The 22,277-nt window shown below is 26.4% G+C and overlaps 4 protein-coding genes across 5 annotated transcripts; 2 read left to right on the top strand and 2 right to left on the bottom strand.

The window, feature by feature from the left end:
• Positions 1-165: 165 nt before the first annotated feature.
• Positions 166-2,881, bottom strand: LOC122519724 (protein HEXIM1-like). The gene is made up of 2 exons (XM_043639386.1): positions 2,307-2,881; positions 166-1,819 (listed from the first exon to the last, which is right to left on the bottom strand). The coding sequence occupies exons 1-2, from the start codon at positions 2,532-2,534 to the stop codon at positions 779-781; spliced, it is 1,269 nt and encodes a 422-aa protein (XP_043495321.1). The 5' UTR covers positions 2,535-2,881; the 3' UTR covers positions 166-778.
• Positions 2,882-11,064: 8,183 nt separating this feature from the next.
• On the top strand, positions 11,065-12,749 carry LOC122519773 (mitochondrial import inner membrane translocase subunit TIM14). Of its 2 annotated transcripts, none has more exons than XM_043639456.1 (3): positions 11,065-11,171; positions 11,860-11,994; positions 12,083-12,749. In XM_043639456.1, exons 1-3 carry the CDS (start codon positions 11,169-11,171, stop codon positions 12,293-12,295), a joined length of 351 nt encoding a protein of 116 aa, XP_043495391.1. In that variant the 5' UTR covers positions 11,065-11,168; the 3' UTR covers positions 12,296-12,749. The 2 variants fall into 2 exon arrangements, with proteins under 2 accessions (XP_043495391.1, XP_043495392.1); XM_043639457.1 differs by having other exon boundaries at positions 11,070-11,191.
• Positions 12,750-12,878: 129 nt separating this feature from the next.
• On the bottom strand, positions 12,879-14,971 carry LOC122519772 (growth hormone-regulated TBC protein 1-A). The gene is made up of 7 exons (XM_043639455.1): positions 14,879-14,971; positions 14,241-14,442; positions 13,914-14,144; positions 13,653-13,813; positions 13,400-13,508; positions 13,140-13,325; positions 12,879-13,049 (listed from the first exon to the last, which is right to left on the bottom strand). The coding sequence occupies exons 1-7, from the start codon at positions 14,896-14,898 to the stop codon at positions 12,942-12,944; spliced, it is 1,017 nt and encodes a 338-aa protein (XP_043495390.1). The 5' UTR covers positions 14,899-14,971; the 3' UTR covers positions 12,879-12,941.
• Positions 14,972-15,990: 1,019 nt separating this feature from the next.
• On the top strand, positions 15,991-22,011 carry LOC122519695 (eukaryotic translation initiation factor 2A). Its single transcript, XM_043639334.1, has 12 exons — positions 15,991-16,096; positions 16,868-17,131; positions 17,213-17,312; positions 17,969-18,144; positions 18,353-18,441; positions 18,519-18,663; positions 18,786-18,956; positions 19,091-19,265; positions 19,371-19,534; positions 19,644-19,742; positions 19,838-20,085; positions 20,176-22,011. Exons 1-12 carry the CDS (start codon positions 16,030-16,032, stop codon positions 20,299-20,301), a joined length of 1,824 nt encoding a protein of 607 aa, XP_043495269.1. The 5' UTR covers positions 15,991-16,029; the 3' UTR covers positions 20,302-22,011.
• The last annotated feature ends 266 nt before the right edge of the window (positions 22,012-22,277 follow it).

The raw sequence follows: 22,277 nt of genomic DNA, 5'->3' as shown, positions 1-22,277 counted from the left end.
AGCAAAAATAATCGAACATGCCTATTAATAGAACTTAAAATTTATTAAAAATTTAAGCATAAAATATCTTAATATTATATATGGAGATATATTAATATCATTTATACATTACACATTCAGATCATAACTAATAATATTATCATTTCTTTCTTGTAACTATACAAATGCAGAAATATTATTTTTTTAATTCTTGGCATATATTATCACAATCTTTGCATTATAAAATACTTTTTTCGTAACGCATTATTCTCACGATAATATGTATATATACAATATTTATTTTGTTTATATACATTTATGTGGAATAGTTGATGGCCTGTAAATATAATAATTTTTGTATAAATATATGAGCAATTTATGAAAAAAGTACATAAGATAAAATATAATCGAATTTTCGAATGCTTCATAATATGATGGTAAATGAAGAATTATTAAAATAATTGTAAAATAATGATAATTAAAAATATAAATTTTTGATAGAATAATAAAGTCTATAACATAACTATACAAATAACATAACCCGATGCAAACAGATAGCAAAACTGAACTGTTTTTATAATGATAATTACTTATGTATTTTACATATTATTATACACATATATATTGTATACATGAGGCAGTCTTAAAGAATAAAAGGAAAGTAATTTATAGATCCAAAATGTGAATTAGATAAAAGTCTAAAATTTATAATGATCAGCATTAGAAGAAAGATAACTTGTCAGTTAATATAGATGCACAGAATTATTATTATGTAGACTGTCTCAGCAACAAACAAAATTTATATCGGTAGGCCATCCATTTCATTAATAATTACATGTCTTTTACTAAGAACAAGTGGAGACAATGGAGTTTTACAACGAATAATATCAGAACAGTCACTCGTACTATCAAAAATACACCCAGAGCTACTATTTTTATCACTGATATTTCTACATCTGCACGATACACGTTCTGGAGAAGAATCTGGATTCTTGAAAGGACTACATATACTACGATTTCCAATACTTGTACTATCACTATCGCTTTCACTGTCTATGCTAGATGCAGAGCTATCATTCCTTCGTGCTCTTAATGCTTCGTTATCTTTTCTTAGTTCTTCATTTTGTTTTACTAAGTCATCTATTCGTTGCTGAAAAATGTTTAATTTTTTTTCTATATCCAATTCTATAATATTCACTCCATTATTCTTATTGTCTATATTATCTTTGTCTTCCGTCTGATTGATATTTTTCCCACGTAATCTTTTAGAGAGTAAGTCTACTTTGGCCTCTAATTGTAAATACTCTTCTAGTAATTCTGATTTACTCAAAGTGCTCAGTCTTTCTGCATGAAGGTCTTCGTATGCGCTAGAGAAATTTTTAGATAAAAATTCTTCTTCATCTTCTGGAGAAGAAAAAAAGTAATCTTCGTCAGAATCAACGCTAAAGCTGGAATCTCTAGTACGAGGTGGTGGAGGTTTCTGAAAAGTAGTAACTCCTGTAGTAACTCCAAAATCTGTAGATGTGGCTATGGATAATTTTCGATCAATATCAGGCAAATCATTATGATCGTTCATAAGAAATTGTGTTGTATTATAAGGTGCTCGGATCTGTCTACAAATTTTTAAAACTTTTCCCCAGGATCTACAACATGGTTTTCGTTGAAAATGTGATAGCTGTTTTAAATATGGTTTTAATTTTTTATGCTTAGATTTCCCTCTACGAGTCTTCTTTTTCTTCGTAACTACATCAAAGCCATCCTCTTGCATTACAACATCTTGCTCTCCGCTACCACTGCCACTTTCAAATTTACCAGATTTTCGAAGCAAAGATTTAGGCCACTGAAATTAAGCAGATTAATCTTCTATACATATTCTAAATATAACGTATTATGCAAATTTCTTTTCTATGTATCTATAAAATATTATTTCGGAGAAATTTACTTAGCGTGATATATCAAATTATAATACTATAAAAATAATTTTACAAATTCATCCTTACTTAATTATATATGAATTTCGTTAAATTTCTCACTAAAGATTTTCCCTAATTTCATATACATAATTACATCGTAATATTTAACCAACAAACAAATAAATAATAAATTATAGTTTTACATGGTAATTCAAAATTTGAATAATCGATTTAAAAAATTCGATAATTAATCGATCTATTTTTCAAAATATTCAATCTTATGGAAATAATGATAATTTAAATGAGATTTGTAGAAGAACAAGGATAATCATATAAAATATAATATATATCATTATTTTTATTACAAAAGAAGAAAAATAGATGAATTTCTATCATATATTAGTCAATACTCACAATTTTAACGTTGTAATGAGGCTTAGCATCAGCTTTTTCGCCGCTAGATCGCGACACTTGCTTTGAAGAGAGAAGTGATGACGTCGCAGGCGTCGAAACCTCTTTAACGCCCTTCGCGTCGTGTACTCCGATCTCTTCTATAGCGTCGGACGCTTTTTCCAAATTCTGGTCCTCCATATTCGTTATATTAACCAAAATCGGTCGATTTACGGTGGCACAAGTACTCATCACCGTTAAAAGCACTATCTTATGCACAGCAGTCTTCCTGTTATCACAACTACGTTTCTTACGATCTGACCGTAAACATCGACTGAATCGCCATGTTTGATTTATCCGTGATTCTGTGCGATAGCAAGGGCGACGTGCTAACGCTTCGATGCTTGTGAAAAGAGGGCGCTTTTCTCCCCACTATCAAACGTTTCTACTTGTACTCCATCGTGTTCTCCCTCCTCTTTCTTTTCCCTCTCTCCTTTATCCCTCTTCACCCTTCTCTCTATATACCTCTGTCTACGTCCTCACATTTCTCTTATTCCTTTCTTAACGCACGATGATGTGTTTTTTTTCTCTCTCTCTCTCTCTCTCTATCGTACGATCTTCCTTCTTCTATGTTCCTTGAGAAACAACATGTTTTGCTATGTTTGTACATTTCTCGTTTATACTATATATGTCTAATTTCATATCCCTTCGAATTTATATTTGATCTATGTAGGTTAACTTTCGATAGGAATTAGAATTTCATACATTTAGGTTGTTTTTATTCTAACAATTTTCTTTTAGATGAAGTGCGAAACTTCCTGATTAATAAATCGTTCAATGTATATTATATATATACATATATACATGTTATTTGAATAATTTGAAGTCAACCTTGCTTTGTCTCTTTGAAATGTTTGCCAAAATTAGCTAACATAAAATATTGTAGATATATATGCAAATGTCAACTATTTGTGTATTTTAAAGAGCATTTCGCATGTGAATTCAATCAACCCGGTCGATATTTGCACGACATTGTTCCAGCCGACTCTACAAGGACTACAAATGTAATTATTTCTTATTGTTTTTAAAGAAAAGCACACGAGAGATCCATAATATCGTACGAAAGCAAAAGCAACAGAAAAAAAGGTTTGTTGAATTTTATACTTAGTGACGAAAAAATAGAGAACATCTTTTTAAATTCGCGCATGCGCGAAAATTTTAAGACATTTTTCGAAAGAAAAAAATTATCATTAATTGAAATTATATTAATATATATATCAATTATATTTGTACATAATTTATTTGATTTTTAACGTAAATTTATTAGATCAATTTTAGAAGCATTATAATTGAAGTATAAATGAATTAAAACAAAGGAAAACTGTATAATTTGTATCTGTTTATTTTGTTATATGTATGCGTGTAAATATTAGTATATACAATTTTAATTAGTATTCATATATTTTAATAAAACCGCGTGTATACAGAATAATATCAATTAAACGAAATTTTATACGTGTTGAAAGCTTTAATCTTTGTAATGTTTACACTTAAGATGATTAAATCTTACTAATATAAAGATGATCCTTGTTTTTAATCTAATTAATAAAAGAAGCATTGAGAATAATTCCGCAATGCTCGTAGTTTTAAATAAGAGACTATGCGCCAAGCATAGAATATGTCAACCATTATAATAACTCATTGATATTTATATTCTACTAAGGAATATATATCATCACGGATAAAAACATTCAAAACACATTTATCCGTTTCTATCCTTCTTACTAAAATATCTCGCACGCACACACACACGCAAAGAAGAAAGTTTATTTTATAATTTTATTACGTTAAACACGTGCATAAAAATGATTGTCGAATAAATAGGGATCATTATCAAATCAATTGTCAATGAGTTTTTCTCTCGATCGTTGTAACATTTATTTTAATCATCATTATTATTATTATTCCAGTAAATTCGATTACCATTCGATGCAAGTACGCATGAATCATTTTACTAAAAAAAAAACACGAGAAATAACTGATTTATACGTAATTACTATTTCAAGCTAATAAAATTTTACATGCGATCGTGCAATACAACAATTTTTTTCATAAATATCATCAATAACTAGATCATCGCATGTGTTATATTGTCTAATATTATATTCGTGAATCATTTTTTGAAAAAAAATGAACAATAATCGATTTGTATGTAATTATTATTATTATTATTATTATTATTATTATTATTATTATTATTATTCCAAGGATACGAAATTTTATGGCTTATTCTTTTTATACATATAACGAGAGCTTTATCATGAATATTATATAATTAATTATATCAACGAGTCTATACATATTTATGGAATTTATTTACATCGTCCAAGAACTTGTAAAAAAAAAAAATAAACGATCGATAGTTTCGTTAGATATACGTTGATAAAGTATTCTACTTTTTATCGAGAAACCTTGCTGAACTAATTTCCTACGACTTGTAAGAAGGAAAATGTATCTATTTTTATGATTTTTTGCTTATTTCTTAACTTTCATTAGCACACGATCAAAAATAAATCAATTCATAGTAGAAAATCAAAAAAACCTTTTCGACACGGGCTACAGAGAATTTATTTCGATCCGGTGCAGTCATTTTTCGAGATATTTCGTCAATTAGATAAAACAAAATAATTGTTTTGAGATACATATTTCATAATGATAAGACATTTGTAACTTTGATAATTATCCAGTTTTCGATAAAATTCTTTCACTTAAATATTCTTAAAAAGATCGTAGATTAATCAAATGTAATTAAAAATAAACAATTTTTTTATAGTAGATACCAGGGAACAAACCCCCTTTCCTCTTCTCAAGTAAAATCGAATTATATGTACAATATTATATATAAATAATAATCGATTAATATTTCACATTGTCAGGTGAATATATACGTCTATGTTTTAACACGTTAAGAAATACCAAGCTTTTGTAGATTCTCTATTATCAATTATTTATGACAATTGTCTAATCGACAATGTATTATCATTTTTATAATTGCCTATATATATATGTTAATGTAACTATAGATCGTTTCATGTAAATGTATATATATATATATGTTATGCATATGTATAATCGTATGCGCACACACATATATATATTTATGTTTAATAAATATATACAAAGGTTAATCGTCAGCTCATTAGTTAGAATATGCACATGTTTGAATGAAAAACACGTGCGGAAAATTGTTAAGATAAAATATTGAAGGGATCTACTGGTATGTATCTTAGCCCATAAATAAAGAAGTATATTTTCACGAGTCATAACAGAATATCAAATAATGTCCGACCTAATGTATATTTTTCTTTTCAATAGACGATTATAGCAGAGAGTGGGAGTACGATTGCAAACTACACAAGAATTTTAATATATAAACGAACGAACAAACGAACGAACACACACGTACACATATACGTGAACACGAGAGATTGTATAGTTCAAAGCAAACCCAAACAGATTAAAATCGATTTATGGAAATGATGAAATAACGTAATACAATAAATTTAGATTTCAAGGATTAACGATTTACATAAAAAGTCAGTCGTTTTCTCGAGTGAGCTTCGTTAAAGTTGCAATCAATTACCTAATCAAATTCTTTTTCATTCAATTGATTCGTTTCATTAAATGATGCGACCTTAAACAAATAAATGTATGCATGTATGTTGTGTATATGTATACATATATATTATAAAAGGAAACTATTAAACACGATTAATTCGATTGGAAATAGTTATTGTCGGTATATTTTAAAAATAATTAACAAAATAGGCTTTGAAAATTTGGAATATAATTTTCTCGCAGTTAAAAAAAATTTTTTAAAATTACACATAGATATAACATATACCTAATATATATATATATATATGTCATGTACTATATGTATATGTTTAATAGATATGATGTAAAATAAACATATAATTGATAAAAGTTCTGTTTTATGGAGTTAATAAAAAAAAAAAAAGAGTAAGATAAACGTATGATAAAAAATATATAAACGTGAGCGTGTAACATTCATGAAAAATGTAAGTATATGAATATAACATGTTCTGTTCCTTGTGGGATTGGTGGTAAATGGTGAGAGAGGGAGAAGAAGAATGAGAGAGAGATAGAAGAGGAAGGAAAAAGAGGGAGAGGAATGGAAGGAAAGAGAGAAAGAGAGAGAAGGAGAGTTGTTGCAGTGTCGTCGAGAAACTCACTAAACGAGTCGGTTACGAAATTTAATCGCTCGGTGAGCGAGGTTATAAATGCACCATGTATATATTGCGATGGTTGCGTGGCTTAGACGTTAGACGGTGATCAAGTTAGAACAAACTTTTAAAACACGATAACACGAGTATGCCGAAGATGGTATAAGAGGGAAGGGTCACGCTAACTTGCTACCAACTGATTGTGCCACGTGAAAGTCTATGCACGTAGTAATAGTAGTAGTAAACATATCTCGTATCGATTTCGTTTCATTTCATTTCATTCGATTCGCGATTGATTTGTATTTTTTCTTTTCTTAAAATTTCTATGTTTTCATAATTTAGTTCCACACAACTGGAGAACACATATTCCTTACAAATGCAAATATGTATACACATACATACATGTACGGATACTTACTTATATATATCGTTCGAAGCTTTTCACGATATTTTTTTTTGCATGCATCATCCATTGTTCTCGAATAAGAAGTCGGCATTGAAAAAGTTAAAGGGAAACGCTTGAAAGAAGCACCGTGTTATCGATTGCACGTATATTTGATACTTTTCGACGAGAGTTTGTCATAGATACCAACGGGTTAATTTTGTGGATTACATTTATCTTACAATTAATTTCATTTTTTTCGAAGTACTTTGACTTTCGTATAGGTATACTATAAATCTATTCGATTAATTTCTTCTAAATTTAATTCTCTTCTCTAAATGTTTATATTTATGCATATTTTAATTTCAGATCTTTGAATAATTTCTTCTTACATATTCTTATTTCACTTTGAATTAATCATACTTTCATTTGAACGAGGAATCGATTTTCCACTTCCGAGTTGTGCTTGTATCGATTCCTCTATCGATAGATATTGATTTATGTTTGAATCACGTTTGAACGTTCAGTAAATACTCGTTACATCAAGTAAATGGGTCAAACGTAAATTCATTATTAATTGCATCGTGCTTCATTGACATGCAACGCCAATTTGACCAATTAAAATACGATATCAAAAAATAATAATAATGATAATAATGCTTGTTTTGTTCATCTTTACTTGAATAAGTCGAATTAAGCTAGATTAAACTAATTGGAATAGTCATTTTGAATAACGTTTTATGAAGATTAACGATATGAATTGATCAATTCAAATACAACATCAAATAAAATTTAAATATGAAACAACAGAAACAATAATAATAATAGTAATAATAATCATTTTTGATCCTCATTTTTTATTCAGCTTTACTTTTTAAGTCTGGTAAATTAGAGAATTAACTATTACAAAGCTCCGTATTTGTTGCGTTAATTGAGCAATTGATATTGTTGAATAGCATTTCCTATCCGTTTAATAAAATTATCATAGGATATTATTGAAATATTGAATTCATATTGTAACAAAACGATTTGTTTTACTAATAGTTATTATTTATACTATAAGATTTGTTACTTTGTTGCTTCTTTTGACAGCACTAGACATACAAGAGAATCAAGAACGTCTGTAGCTGTAATACTCATCCCTGTTCTTGGAAATGAAAAAAAGGATTGCTTTGAATTTGATTTTAAATTTAAAATATAAACATACATCGTTTTCATCGATTTTTTTTTTTATTTTCATATATTTAATTATTTACATTTACATGTAGATTAATTTATCTTTTAATAAAGATAAATTTCCTTCGTTTTTACGAAATGTGTACAATTTCTTATCTTCGAGATAGTTTTTATTTTCAATTTAATTAGGATTTGATTGAAAATGTGTTATTACTTTATATGTAATTGTTCGGTTAATTATTATTAATTATTAAACATTTTGAGATTTGATAAATAATTATTTATGATAATTTTAGAACGATATCTACGTACGTACATACATTTGAACACAACAATTAAATTATTAATAGAATGATCTCATTTAATAATAAATATATTTCCTTCATTTTTTTCATAAATTTTATATTGACGAGAAATTATTTTATTAAATTTTTCGCAACGTTATTTACTGAAAACACATGGACGAATTTATAGAGTAATATCGCTAAGTAAATATTCATGATAAGCGATAGCACGATAGTTAATAAAAATATTTGAAGAAATTATCTTGTCAAAGGATAATCGTCGTATTTCTCTCAAAAATCTACAATTTACTAGATAAAAAATAAGACAATTGCAAACTAATGATAATTATCATTATCACCATTGTTAAGTATTTTTAATAATTATTATTACGAGCATGAAGATAATAACACGATAGAATGAATGTGATAATATAAATAAATGATGTAAATGACGAATGATGAAATGAAATGACAAATTAATATTAATATCGAAAAGAGAAACGTGTCAGGAATATTAAAAATGATTTTAATATATTTTTTTATTTTAATTTAATTTACGAAATTTTAAGATCGATTAACATCTCTAAAGTCCTTCGTAATACTTGACAAATAATTCATTTATACGATTTTTGCAGAATGTGTGTGTGAAAGAGCGTTGGGAGATTTTAAAATATTAAAATATATTTTGTCTATAATTGCATTGCCTCATCGTCTATGTTGCATAAATAAATAAGCTAATGATTCAACTCTCCGAAAAAATAAAATTAACTTATGAATATTAATTTTATACATACATTCACACATTAATACACACATATTAATTTACATACATATCAAAATTTATTTACATAAATACATACATACAAAATGGTATTTATTTACATAAATACGAAACGTATACACATTACATACATACATCATATATATATATATATATATATATATACATACATACAGTACGTAGATAAATATATAGAGAAGTAGTTTATATACACACATATATATGTAAAAGAGCAAAGTTGCTAGTGACTATAAATATATTTGGTCGTCCACCCAGGAGACTTCTCTTTGCACCTTGGTGCTTTTTCTTCTTATTCTTTATTTTTTTATCCGAATATACCATGTTCTCCATCTGCGTTCTTTGCCACAGTGTGACTCTGCTTATGTATTATATATATATATATACGTAAAGACAAACTTTTAAAAGGGAAGACTTCAACTAGCAGCTGCTCTTGCGACAAAATGCGAGTTAAAATTTAGATCTCCAACTCTGTTATAGTTACGCAATTCTCTTTCTCTTTCTATCACTTTCCTCTTTCCGTTATTCCTCTCCTCCCTCTTTTTTTCTTTTACCATCATGGCTAAATATCTTCGTTTCATGGTGAAAATCACGAAGAATCATCATTCTCAAAAGTAGAAGCTGAGATTCGATAATTTTATAGATTTAAATGTCATATTTCCTTCCTTTCACTCATTAAAATCTTTCGAAGACAAATTATTATATTTCGTCGTTTAACCTTGATCGCCGGAGATTGAACAATTAATTATATTTTACGTCTTTCAATTTGACGTGAAAAAAATATTTTTTTCGTTTTGTTCATTTCTTGAAACCGCATCTATATTAATTCGATAAGATATTATTCTAATAGAATTTTAAATGAAACAGAAAGTACACGTTAATTTTAATTAAATAAACAAAATAATAAGATAATAAATCGCAGTAAATTTTTATTTTTTTTTTACATATATACAATTTTAATCGTTTTGTGAAATGAAAAAGTAAATTTTGATAACGTAAATCATAAAAGTTTCATAATATCAAAGTTAAATGGAATTGCATGTGTTTAGAAATAAAAATGCAGTTTTCTCTCGCTTTATATTTTTCTTGTGTGTCTATTCGAGACGATTTTAATATTTTTCTTGGCGATACTCACGATTATGTAATATTTTTCCATAGCTTTTTTATTATCTTTACGTAAGTCATGTAAATATTGATATTCTTTTTTATTATTATTATTATTATTATTATTATTATTATTATTATTATTATTATTATTATTATTATAGAAAATATAGGATTCCTTAGAATAATAGCTATGTGTCAAGAAAATGAAAGAAAAATTATTAAATAAGAATTTATTACTTTATTTACAATTATATTAAATCGTACAATTTAAATTAAAAAAGAAAGGTAAAAAAGAAAAAGTAAGTTCAACCATTATAATGTTTAACCTTCTCTTATTCGTTATACTGATATTAAATTTATTATCGTCGAAAAAAATAATAAACTGACTTATTATCGAAACTAAAATATAATATTCAATTATAATTTTGTTTAGAAGATTAATTAAGCTTTTTATTTATTCCTTTCATTTTTTTTATAAATATTACAATTGCAATTGTTGAATATACATATATTAACATTTATATATTAATTATTTTTAAGTTATGCCAAATATTTAAGTATTTGCTAACTATTCTAACTAAATATTTACTGATATAAAAAATTGTTATTATTTGTTTTTATTAACAATTCTCATTAATTTTTTTCATTCGACCAATTGTTTACGAATTAATATTTTCAAATAGAGATCGAACTATCAACTTTCTTATAAATAAACAGTAATCGATTATTTAACAGGTGCTTCCCTCTGTTATTGGTAATAATTACTATTAACTAACATAAATTAGTTTCAGTGAAATTCATTCAGATGGCTAGATTAGTTCGACCGCAAATTACGAATGAACGAAACCTGGTCTGTGACAAGGTTCACCTTGTTTCTAAATCTTTAGTAAAATGGTAAGAATAGTAAAAAAAAGGTTAGTTAAAAACATAATTAACATTTGCATTATTATTTATTTATTCGATTATCAATTTATAATATGCATTCCTAAAGTTATTAAATAAAATTTAACTTTGACGATCACATGATGTTAAGAAACAGAAAGGTATTAATGACGTATTTTATATTATATTATTTCGAAATTTAACGTTTCCTATTTAAAAATTGGAATTTTTAATTAATTTCAATAGTTATGTATATATAAAAATCGTTTATTATTATTTTCTATAAGAATTTCAGAAAATTGATTCTGATGTATAGGTTAGGTTTTTGCATTGTATTTATAGTCTTAAGTGAAATTTATCTGTTGCAATATTGTGTAATGATTTCATATAATGTAATAGTGAAGAAATAACTAATGAAATAAATACTCCTTAATAATAATAATAATAATAATTTTTTTAAATAATTAATTAGAAATTATTTTGTCAATAGATATCAGATAATTTATAACTGAAATTCATATTAAAGTTAATTGCTTAAATAATTTATTGATTAAATATAACTGTAACTCGTGATACAATCAAACAGGGAATGATTTCACATGAAAAACTAAGTAAAAAATATAGATTAAAATATCCTGTATATTTACAATTTACTTTGTCTTAAATTTTGTTTATATTGATATTTCATATATTATTTCAGGCTACTTCAATGATAGTAGCAGGTTTAAGCATAGCTGCTATAGGTTATGCTGGACGTTATGTGCTTAGAAAGATGCCAGCTTTATCACAAACTATGACGGAAACTTTGAAAAATATGCCCAAATTGAATTCTCAAGTACTTATTTATTTTTTTTACTCATGTCATATAGGAATGAATTTTTTCTTAGTTTGTTGCTACATTGTATTTTTTATTTTTGTGCCAGTCTTTAGCAAACAGCAGATATTATAAAGGCGGTTTTGAGTCTAAAATGACCAAACGGGAAGCTAGTTTGATATTAGGAGTTCCACCGAGTGCAAACAAAGCCAAAATTAAGGAACATTTTAAAAAAGTAATGTCTGTTAATCATCCTGATCGTGGTGGTTCTCCTTATATAGCGGCAAAGATCAACGAAGCTAAAGATTTACTAGAGAAATAATTTTAATATAATATTTTATATTAAATTAACAAATTTTCTTTTAAAAGAAAAGAAAAAATTTCAGCGTGTGTATATACTTGTAGAAATATAAACTATGTATTACAAATAATTTAATATCTATTAAATAAATTCTTCATATTGTACATTCATAGCGAGGTTACATTACACAATTAAATATATACATTTAAGATAAAGTATATAATAGAATTAATAAAATTCGTATAGAATATATTTATGTCTAATTACAGATGTAAAGTAAGCGATAATATAAAAAATCAAATTTGAAAGAACTATGTGTTATTTAACTAAATAACATTTAATTTATATTTAAAATGAAAGGAACTATAAAATCGTAGACCACTTGTTGTATGATTACTTGTATTGCATACATCATACGTTCTTGTTATTATCATAATTCTTTTACAATAAAGTCGTTTAGATCTTCGGTCAAAAATAAGTCAATTAATTCAACTATATATTACAATGCAATCTTATAATCATCTAATGTTAAATTTATATTTACAACATTACTAAGTGCTTATATAATAATAATAATAATATAAGTATACTTTTATCATATCAATTTTGAAACATGAATTAAAGGACTAGATTATTTCGGTGGATATTGGGTATCCTTTTCTAGATACTATCGTCTTAACTTATTATCTTTTTGTTCCATTCGTTGTTGTGTAACTTTTGTTCGTAATTTGATAATTGTGCTACCAGGCAATGACCCAGGTACTTTAAAAATACTCTAAGAAAAATTTAGAAATAAATATTCAAATTAATATATACATTCGTATAATTATTTTGACATAAGTATTTACAAAAATAAATATCTTACCTGCATGAAATCATGACATTGTAAAACAATACTATCTTTCGTAATTTCTTTAAAACATTCAGCCAGTAAAGTAAAATCTTGACAAGCTAATAAATTATCTTTGTTTCGTTTAATGAGGGTTAATGCGACACGAAATATTATTTTCGTACCTTCATAAAATAGACAATCCCATATACGCAATGTTGTCTGCACATTTCAAATGATTAAGTGAATATTATTAAAATGAAAGGTATATTTTTAAAAAATTTGTATTTTTTTACCTCAATTGGTAAAACTTCTGCGAATAAACACACGAACCACTTAGTTGTAATCACCGGCCAGGGTAATCCTAAATTTGTTACATGTTGATAGATGTCCGGCATTTTTATTCTAGAGTGAGATTATAAATGTAGAATATCCCAATGTGTTGGCCAATAGTCTAGTTTTATACAATTCATAGAAACAGATTCTTATTCGGATTTAGAAAGAATGACTATGAATTTAATGACTTTAAATAATTAATGTTTATCTTACCTAACTAATTCTGCCAGTACATCTATGTCAGTAAGCAGTCCATCCATCGTTGGAGTGTAGTAATCAGGTAAAATCTTATCTATCAATACTTTTAATAACCAAAATGCTGTTTCCTCACTTTTAGTAACTAGTAAAAGCAATCCTGCAATGTAATTGAGACCCTAATGAAAGAAAAGCATAATATTATTGATTAGAAAATATTTTTAAAAATATGTATAATTTCATTTTTGTTAAATTGAAGCGTACAAGTAAAAAACTTACTTGACAATATCCCACAGTTTTATTTTGGTGAGCAAATGCCAACAAAATATTGTACAATTGGTGTTGTTGATTTTCAGTATTATTAAAAAAAATATTATCAGGAAATGTTCGTGGGAGATCAGTTTTGATGACAGAAGCAATTTCTGCATTGTGTGGAGGTTGTAATAATTTTTCATAAAGATCTGGTGCTGCGTGTTTCATCTCATCTCCTCCGCTAATAGAAAGCCATACCTAGTAGAAATAAAATAGTAATTAATAATCAAAGATTTTGCAAATTAATAATATTTCCATGAAATAAATTCTATAAATTGATAATAAATTCCTTACTTGGCCTCTATATTCTCCTGGAATACCTTTGCGAACATATCTTTTTATCATAATACATCGTTGTAAGGATTTCCCTTCGCCAATGATTTCTGCCCATTTTTTGGCACGTTTTGCAAGAACTTTAAGATATTCGGACATAAATTCTTCGTATGTTTCATAATCAAAATTTTGAGGTCGTTCAAAGCCATACTCGTCCACGTTACTGTAAACACATAAAATATTTGCATTTTTTATGTGACAAACAAAATCATGAACATACACAAATAAACAAATATCAATAATATACATCCTACTAAATTAAACTAAAATATATATATATAATAAATTGTTTAATATATTTAAGTTTGATCAATGTATAATTAAACCTATTTTTTTTTTCTTAATAATACAATTAAAATATTTAATAACAAGTAATAAAAAATAATAGAAATACAATGTTAATTTACTTACTTTAATTTAACAACCACTAATATAACAAATATAACCTCAAGATGTGCAGGTAAATACAATGAGGAGAGTATAAAGTAAGAAAAGAGTTTAAAACTGACAATGTATCGATTAATTAAATATATGTATAGAAAAACAAATGTAGAACGATATTAAACAATTAAGAAACACAGAGCTTTAGACACACTCACCTAAAACATGAACTTGCCATACCCTAAGTACGACGATAGGTGTCAATTTACAGCTGTAATATATATGTATATACTAAATACATACCCATACAGATGCACAATGATTCACTATATATATATATATATAGATATAGATATAGATATAGATATATATGTGTATTACCAGAATCGTTTCTACATTTTGCAAAGCCCTGTATAAAATAAAAAAGTCTTGAAAGTTAGTAATGTTTACGGAAATTTTAAATGAAAAATTATCTTGTTAATTATTTCATTAAATCTAATATGAAAAATACATAAAAATAATTCGTTTTCTATACCAATAATAGTTGGTCGTAAATTATATACATATATATTTCCATATAATAATATTTTTTTTTATAATAATTACAGTATTAATTTATACAATAATTTACAAAAAATTAATTTATTTCTTTTTTCAATGTTCATGCATTCTGCCAATAGCACGAGTGCCCTGTGCCACCACACAGTTCGCATATCCATGAATACGGCCTTGATATTACATGTATCAAATATTCTACACACTTACATATAAGCATTAGATAAATTCTCAAATAAAAGTGTACTGATAAAAATACACACACACACATTTTTCAAAATATTATTTATTAAGGAAGGATAGAGCTGTAGTTTTTCGATTTATCGATAACTTATCAAAAATAAACGATTTTTTGTTCAATAATAATTATACCATTTCGTAATATATAATTTTATCGCTTGAAATTATAAAAAAAGAAGAAAAATAAATATAATATATAGATTATCGCATTGAAAAAAGAAATGTATTAATATTAAAATCAAAGATAATAAAGATTCTTCGAAGTGTTATATTTGATAAGCATAAATGACTTCTGAACCTAGCGTTATATATGAATAATATAATATATTACAATTAACATGAATCGCGGGCGTGTAACGTTTTAGAATTACAGAAAATAAGTATTTTAAAATTTTATTATAATTAATATTGAATTGATTTTAAAATTGTGTTTAATAATATACATATATATATATATATATATATATTTACTATAATAATTATTTTTAATTTTAGTTAGTATAAATATATTTAAAAAAAGAGATATAAATCGATTGTAAAGTTAAACACAAATCGTTTATAATGAGTTGAGTCGATGTTCGATATTATGATACCACATGGTAACGGAGGTAAAATGGCGTTAACTGTCCCCTGCGTTGCTGGTAAGCAATTTCTCAATGTTTTTATAATAATTCATATTTCCTTCGAATTTGAATGATTAACGTTTAATTAATTATTTATGAAAGATCATTTCTCCATAATATACTTGGGTTATTTATTCTATTTCATTCTCAATTACATGACATTTCGCAATTCATTCTTCCAAAATGCATCATGCGGTATTAATTTACTCAATTATTCTCCGATAATTATCTTTATTATTTATTATCTTTAATGATATATGTATCATCTAAGAAAGAATTTCTTTTCGGTTCTTATTTGAGAAAAATGTTAGAAATATGTTAATTTATCTACACATGCATTGCATTCGAGTTGCATATGTATAACCTTGCTTTTTTTACTATTTCCAAGTAGATTCTTTCTGTATTATTAGTTTAACCTAATTCGTTCATTTATTTTACTATCGATTGTATATATATATATACTTTAAAAATTTTATTCAATAATTTAGTTTAATAAGATTAGTATAAATAGTTTCTAATATTATATATATATTCTCTTTATTTTCCCAGCTTTACAGCCATGTGGAGTGACTTGGTTTACATTTTGTTTCTAACTCACTTTCATTTCTTAATATTGACATTAACATTCCTTAACATAACACACTCCTCCTTATCCCTATCTCAGTATTTCTTGCACATTCCCTTATCCTACTTCCTCTAATTCATACTATTTATATATATATCTATACATATATAAATATTAAATAAATATTTGGAAAAATAAGTGTTAATTTGTATTTGAAACTTTAGTACGAGGTTCAACTGGTATCAGTTTGGGGCAAGGGCCACCTTCCTACGAACCGGTGACAACATTTCCTAAAGATGATAGTAAATTATGCAGAGTTATGTTATTTAGTCCAGATGGACGTTACTTCGCATGGACTAATGGGACCAGTGTTAAAATTGTCCTTTGTAACACATGGAAAGTTATCAAAGAAATTAAAAAGCCCAAAGTTAGTGCTATACGATTCTCCAGTAAGGGGACATATTTTATGACATGGGAGCCATACACCGGTATTTTATATAATATTTAAAATATCTTTTATTTTTTACCTTAATAAATTACAATATTCTATTTTTCTGAATGAATTTCAGCAACATTAAATAATCCTCAAGGATCTCCTAATCTTCACATATGGAAGACAGAAGGCAATGAATTAGTGAAGAGTTTTGTACAAAAAAAACAGAGTGATTGGTAACGTATCATTTTTTTTTAAATTAAGCACTTTATATTCTTTAATGTCTTCCAACATTTGATATGCATATAACAATACAATTAGTTATTTTTTCATTACCGTATACCTTTATTTAAGAAAAGTCTTTAAAAAAGTTTGTATTAACACGTCCTTCGCCACGTCACCCATATATCGGTGATGGATATGAATACGATATGAATTCCGTCACCCAGACATTACATTCTGGCGCACAGATAGTCGGATTTGGGCTCCGCGAGAAACTCAACCAAATCACGGTGGGCGACGAACGTGTTAAAGAAACATTTTTGTTAAGCATGACATATACATTACATCTCTAATTTTGCTATATATCTTCATTAAACAATATTTTCTTCAATAGCGATCGTTACGATATTTTAGAACTATTTTTTATTAGCATAGTGCTATACGAGTAATAATATATTACAAACTTTTATGTATGATATGCAAAATATATTTTTTTTTTACCTATGATATAGTGCCTATACGTATGTCTCAGTAACGTTTTGCTAAAATTATTCTTTTCTATTGTTGTACGCTATCCTACGATAAAAAGAAAACTTTTGCTTTAGGATGATACATTATTTTACATTTCATATTTACGTGCAATTTCTTCATTTGTGTTGCATCCACTTAGGGAGCCTCAATGGTCAAGCGATGAGAAAATCTGTGGAATATTGATGGGTGCAGATGTCATGTTTTATGAAGATGCCAATTTTGAAAAAATTGTACACAGGATAAACATAGCCACAGTTGCTAAATTTAGTATAGCGCCCAATAATGCTCCGTACCACATCCTTTGCTATGTGCCTGGTAATTCATGTCATGCTGATGTAACATTAATACATAGGTTAATTAAATTCATTGATGAACGAATAATACGATTACAAGCAAGCAAGAGTATTTTCATGTTATGATTCATTTATTATTTTTGTATTTAGAATTTTTCATTTTTACAATCATCTAGATTTTAATTGTTTATATTTCAAATCATTCATTTAGGTTAATTGAATTTTTTTAGGAAAATCAGGTCAACCCTCGCTCGGTAGACTATTCCAGTATCCAAAGTTTCAATCAAAGCAAGCTCTGGCTAATAAAAGTTTCTTCCAGGTAATATTATGAGACTATATATTATATATTTATGCGATGTAAAAATGTTTTATATAAACATAATTTTGTATTACTAGGCTGATAGGGTAGATATTTATTGGAATCAAAAAGGAACGAGTGCTTTATTAATGACCAGCACGGAAATGGATAAAGCTTCCTATTATGGAAAACAAACTTTACACTACGTTAATACAAAAAGTGAAACTGCAATGGTCATGTTCAGTGAGTTAGATTAGAAATATTATTTTCCTTACGTTTTATATAGATTATTGTATTATAAATCATTATTACAAGTTTAATGCATGCAAGAATTTCTCATTAAATATAATATATTTTGAATACAGGTAAAGAAGGTCCTATTCATTCAGTGCAATGGTCTCCAAAAAATACTGAATTCTGTGTTGTTTATGGTTTTATGCCTGCTAAAGCTACACTCTTTAATCTTAAATGTGAACCAATATTTGAGTTTGGTGCACTGCATAGGAATAGTATATATTATAATCCCCATGGAAACAATATCCTTTTTTTACTTAAAAAAGCTGTTTATTAAAATGTTTTTACTTAAGAATTTCTATTTTATAGATCGAAATGAATTTATTTGTAAAGTAGGAACTTTACTTATATTATATTATCCTTAACTACAGTGTACTTATGATCTTAGCTGGTTTTGGTAACCTTTCTGGTTGTATTCAATTGTGGGATGTTGTTAATAGAAAACTTATTGCCGAAATCTCTGCATCTGATACTACTCTACTAGAATGGTCCCCGGATGGTGAACATTTTATGACAGCTACCACAACGCCTAGATTGCGAATGGGAAATGGGTGAGTAGTGGTATTTAAATATAATTGTTACATTCATTAAATAAATATATTTAAGCTAACAGTTATGTAGATTTAAATTGATATTTATTTTATTAATAATAATAGGTTTAAGATATGGCACTATAGTGGAACATTATTATATGAACGACCATGGAATAAACAAGAAGAATTATGGGAAGTTCTTTGGCAAACATTTCCTTCTGACACATTTAAAGAAAAACCGATTAGTTACAAAGCTGTAGAAGGCATTGCTCCAAGTCAACCACAAGGTAATTTTTTATTATTATTTTACTATTTTATTATTTTATTATTATATATTTTTTACTCTAATATATTATTTTAATTATTTATTTATTTTCAAATTTTATATTTATACAGCTTCGAAACAAGTATATAGACCACCTTCTGCTAGAGGACAAACTATAACTTTTAAGTTACACGACGATGAAGAGTTTGGTCCAAAACCCGTTTCAGATTGTAAGAAAAATTATATTATATTAAATATTGTCCTTTTTATTTTTTCTTCTTTTTTTCTTATTGTTTGTATAAATAATACTAATACAAATTTATAGCTAATCCATCAAAAGCTGCTTTAAAGGCAAAAAAGAAACGCGAAGCAAAAAAAGCTAAAAAAGAGTTGGAATTACAAACGAGCATAAACTCAGCTACTAGTGGGATGTTTTCTTCTCACACAAGTAATCCAACTACCAATGGACAGATCTCAAATAATTCATCAAAAAATCAAAGTAATGCTGTTGCATCTGAGTCAGATCTTACGGAAGATCCTGAGAAGCAAAAGAAAATAAAGAAACTTAAGAGCGTAAGTAATTTATATATCTGCAAGAAATATATAAAAGTAATCAAAATAAATAAATATCTCGATTGTAATGTATGTTCGTCTTTATTTTAGAAATTAGATCAAATATCAAAATTGAAAGAACAGTTATCAGCAGGGAAACAATTAGAAATCAATCAATTAGAAAAGATCAAAAAGGAAGCAGAGTTAGTAAAAGAACTAGAAGAACTTATTTTGTGATGAATTGCTGAAATATTTCCAGACACAGACAGATTTAAATAATATATTACCTGCAAATATTTCTCACAAAGAAGAGAAACAATCTTGATATTTGTTTCACACTACGCTATCTAAGAGACACGATTAAGTCAAGTAAATCGGTTTCTCTGCAAATGAAGTAATGGGAACAATTTGAAATTGAGTTGGTGAACTCTTAAGTCAGTTTACAAATTATTGTGGTTTCTCTAAATGTGAAACACAAATTGCATTTGTAAATGATATATATATATATATATATACGCACGTATATATATATATATATACGCACACATACACGAAAACGTATCAATTCATGACGATTCAGAGAAGTTTGCTTCTCTTTGATCAGATTTTTTTAATTATGATATTACCGATGCGAAAAAAGAAATTGAAATCTAGTGCCAGTTTATATTATTGATAGTAACCAAGCTTCCTTTAAATGTATTATGTAAGTTAATATAAAAATTAAAAAAAAAGAAAAAAATACAAACAAAAATAAAAAATAAAAAGTATGAATACTTCGAAGTACTTGGCACGTATAATAAATAATATAATATACGCGTACACATATACATACACGAACTTGACGAGATAAGATCGGAGTAAATGGAACATTTACTTAATACCAACATTAACTTTGGTGTTATATATGGTAAATAGAAGAACTTATATATAAACGTGAATATTTGCATGAAAACTTCTAAGATCGAGTACAATGTAGCACGACTATGAAATATACAAATATGTTCCTTATATGATAGGTGCTATTCTTTGAGAAAAGTCGTGTTTTCAAATGCCGATTGCTTACCAAGGATCAGAAGTATTATTTTTGTCTTCTTTATGAATTTTTGCATTTTCTATACGATATATAAATAAATAAATAAATAAATAAATAAATATAAAAAGAAATTGAAATTTTACGATACGATAAAACGACGACGATAATACATATTCGCTTTTAATTGAGCATTAAACAAAATAAATGTATTAACGATAAATATCAATTGTAAAAAATCTCAATGTTAGTAATTCGTGTTGCCACGCGATTGATTTATTTTCCATAGTCCTGCTATGATTCTTACAAAAATTTCTTATATATGTTTTATATGTCAAAATTTAATTAACCAAGAGAAGAAACTGCCAATAACATGCTCCTTATGCTTTATGACATTAAAATACATTTTCAAGTAAGAATAGATACTTCCATTATATTTAATATTCCGAATTATACATATGATATATATTCGTTCATATTGCTTACACACATACTGTACTTAAGAAGGATATATTTCTGTTTAATTATGTTTTTAAAAATCCGTTAATAAATATTGATTTTGTTCTTTTTTAACTATGAAGAACAGGATGATGTGTGCAAACCAATTGTTTTACATATTACTTTGTTTTTTTACTTTTCTTTTATTTTCTTTTTTAATTAATTTTATTTTTTTAATTTATGACCTATTCTTTTTTATTTTTTTTCTTAATATATGAAACATTTATACCGTTCACACACGCACTGAGTATATTTGTCCTAACAGTGTTGGAAGACTATGAGTGTAGTGTTGGAATTAAAAAGAAATTTTATTCTAATACGATTATCAAGATGGCACAATAGAATTCTAAGAATTTATGGTATTAATGAATATTGATTGTACAAATCAGATGATAATTAAATGTATGCAAGTTGAGAAATATTGTTATTTTTTTATTTTTATTATCGCTTTGGGAAAGAATCTATTAATTTAATTGAAGATATATATTATTTCATCTTAAAAAAAAATAAATTAGGAATTTATTTAACATTTATTTATTTATAATATATAAATATTAATAATAATAATAAATTATTGTTATTAACAAAAGATAAATTTTCTTTAAAAAATCAGTCTGACTTGATCAATATTATGTATAGTGCGAAAAAATGTATAAAATTATTATAAAAAATAAGTAATAGGTAT

This window comes from Polistes fuscatus, unplaced genomic scaffold, assembly GCF_010416935.1.
Source record: "Polistes fuscatus isolate 324 unplaced genomic scaffold, CU_Pfus_HIC Scaffold3, whole genome shotgun sequence".
In the NCBI taxonomy this organism is placed as follows: Eukaryota; Metazoa; Arthropoda; class Insecta; order Hymenoptera; family Vespidae; genus Polistes; species Polistes fuscatus.
This window is presented reverse-complemented; position numbering and strand designations above follow the sequence as displayed.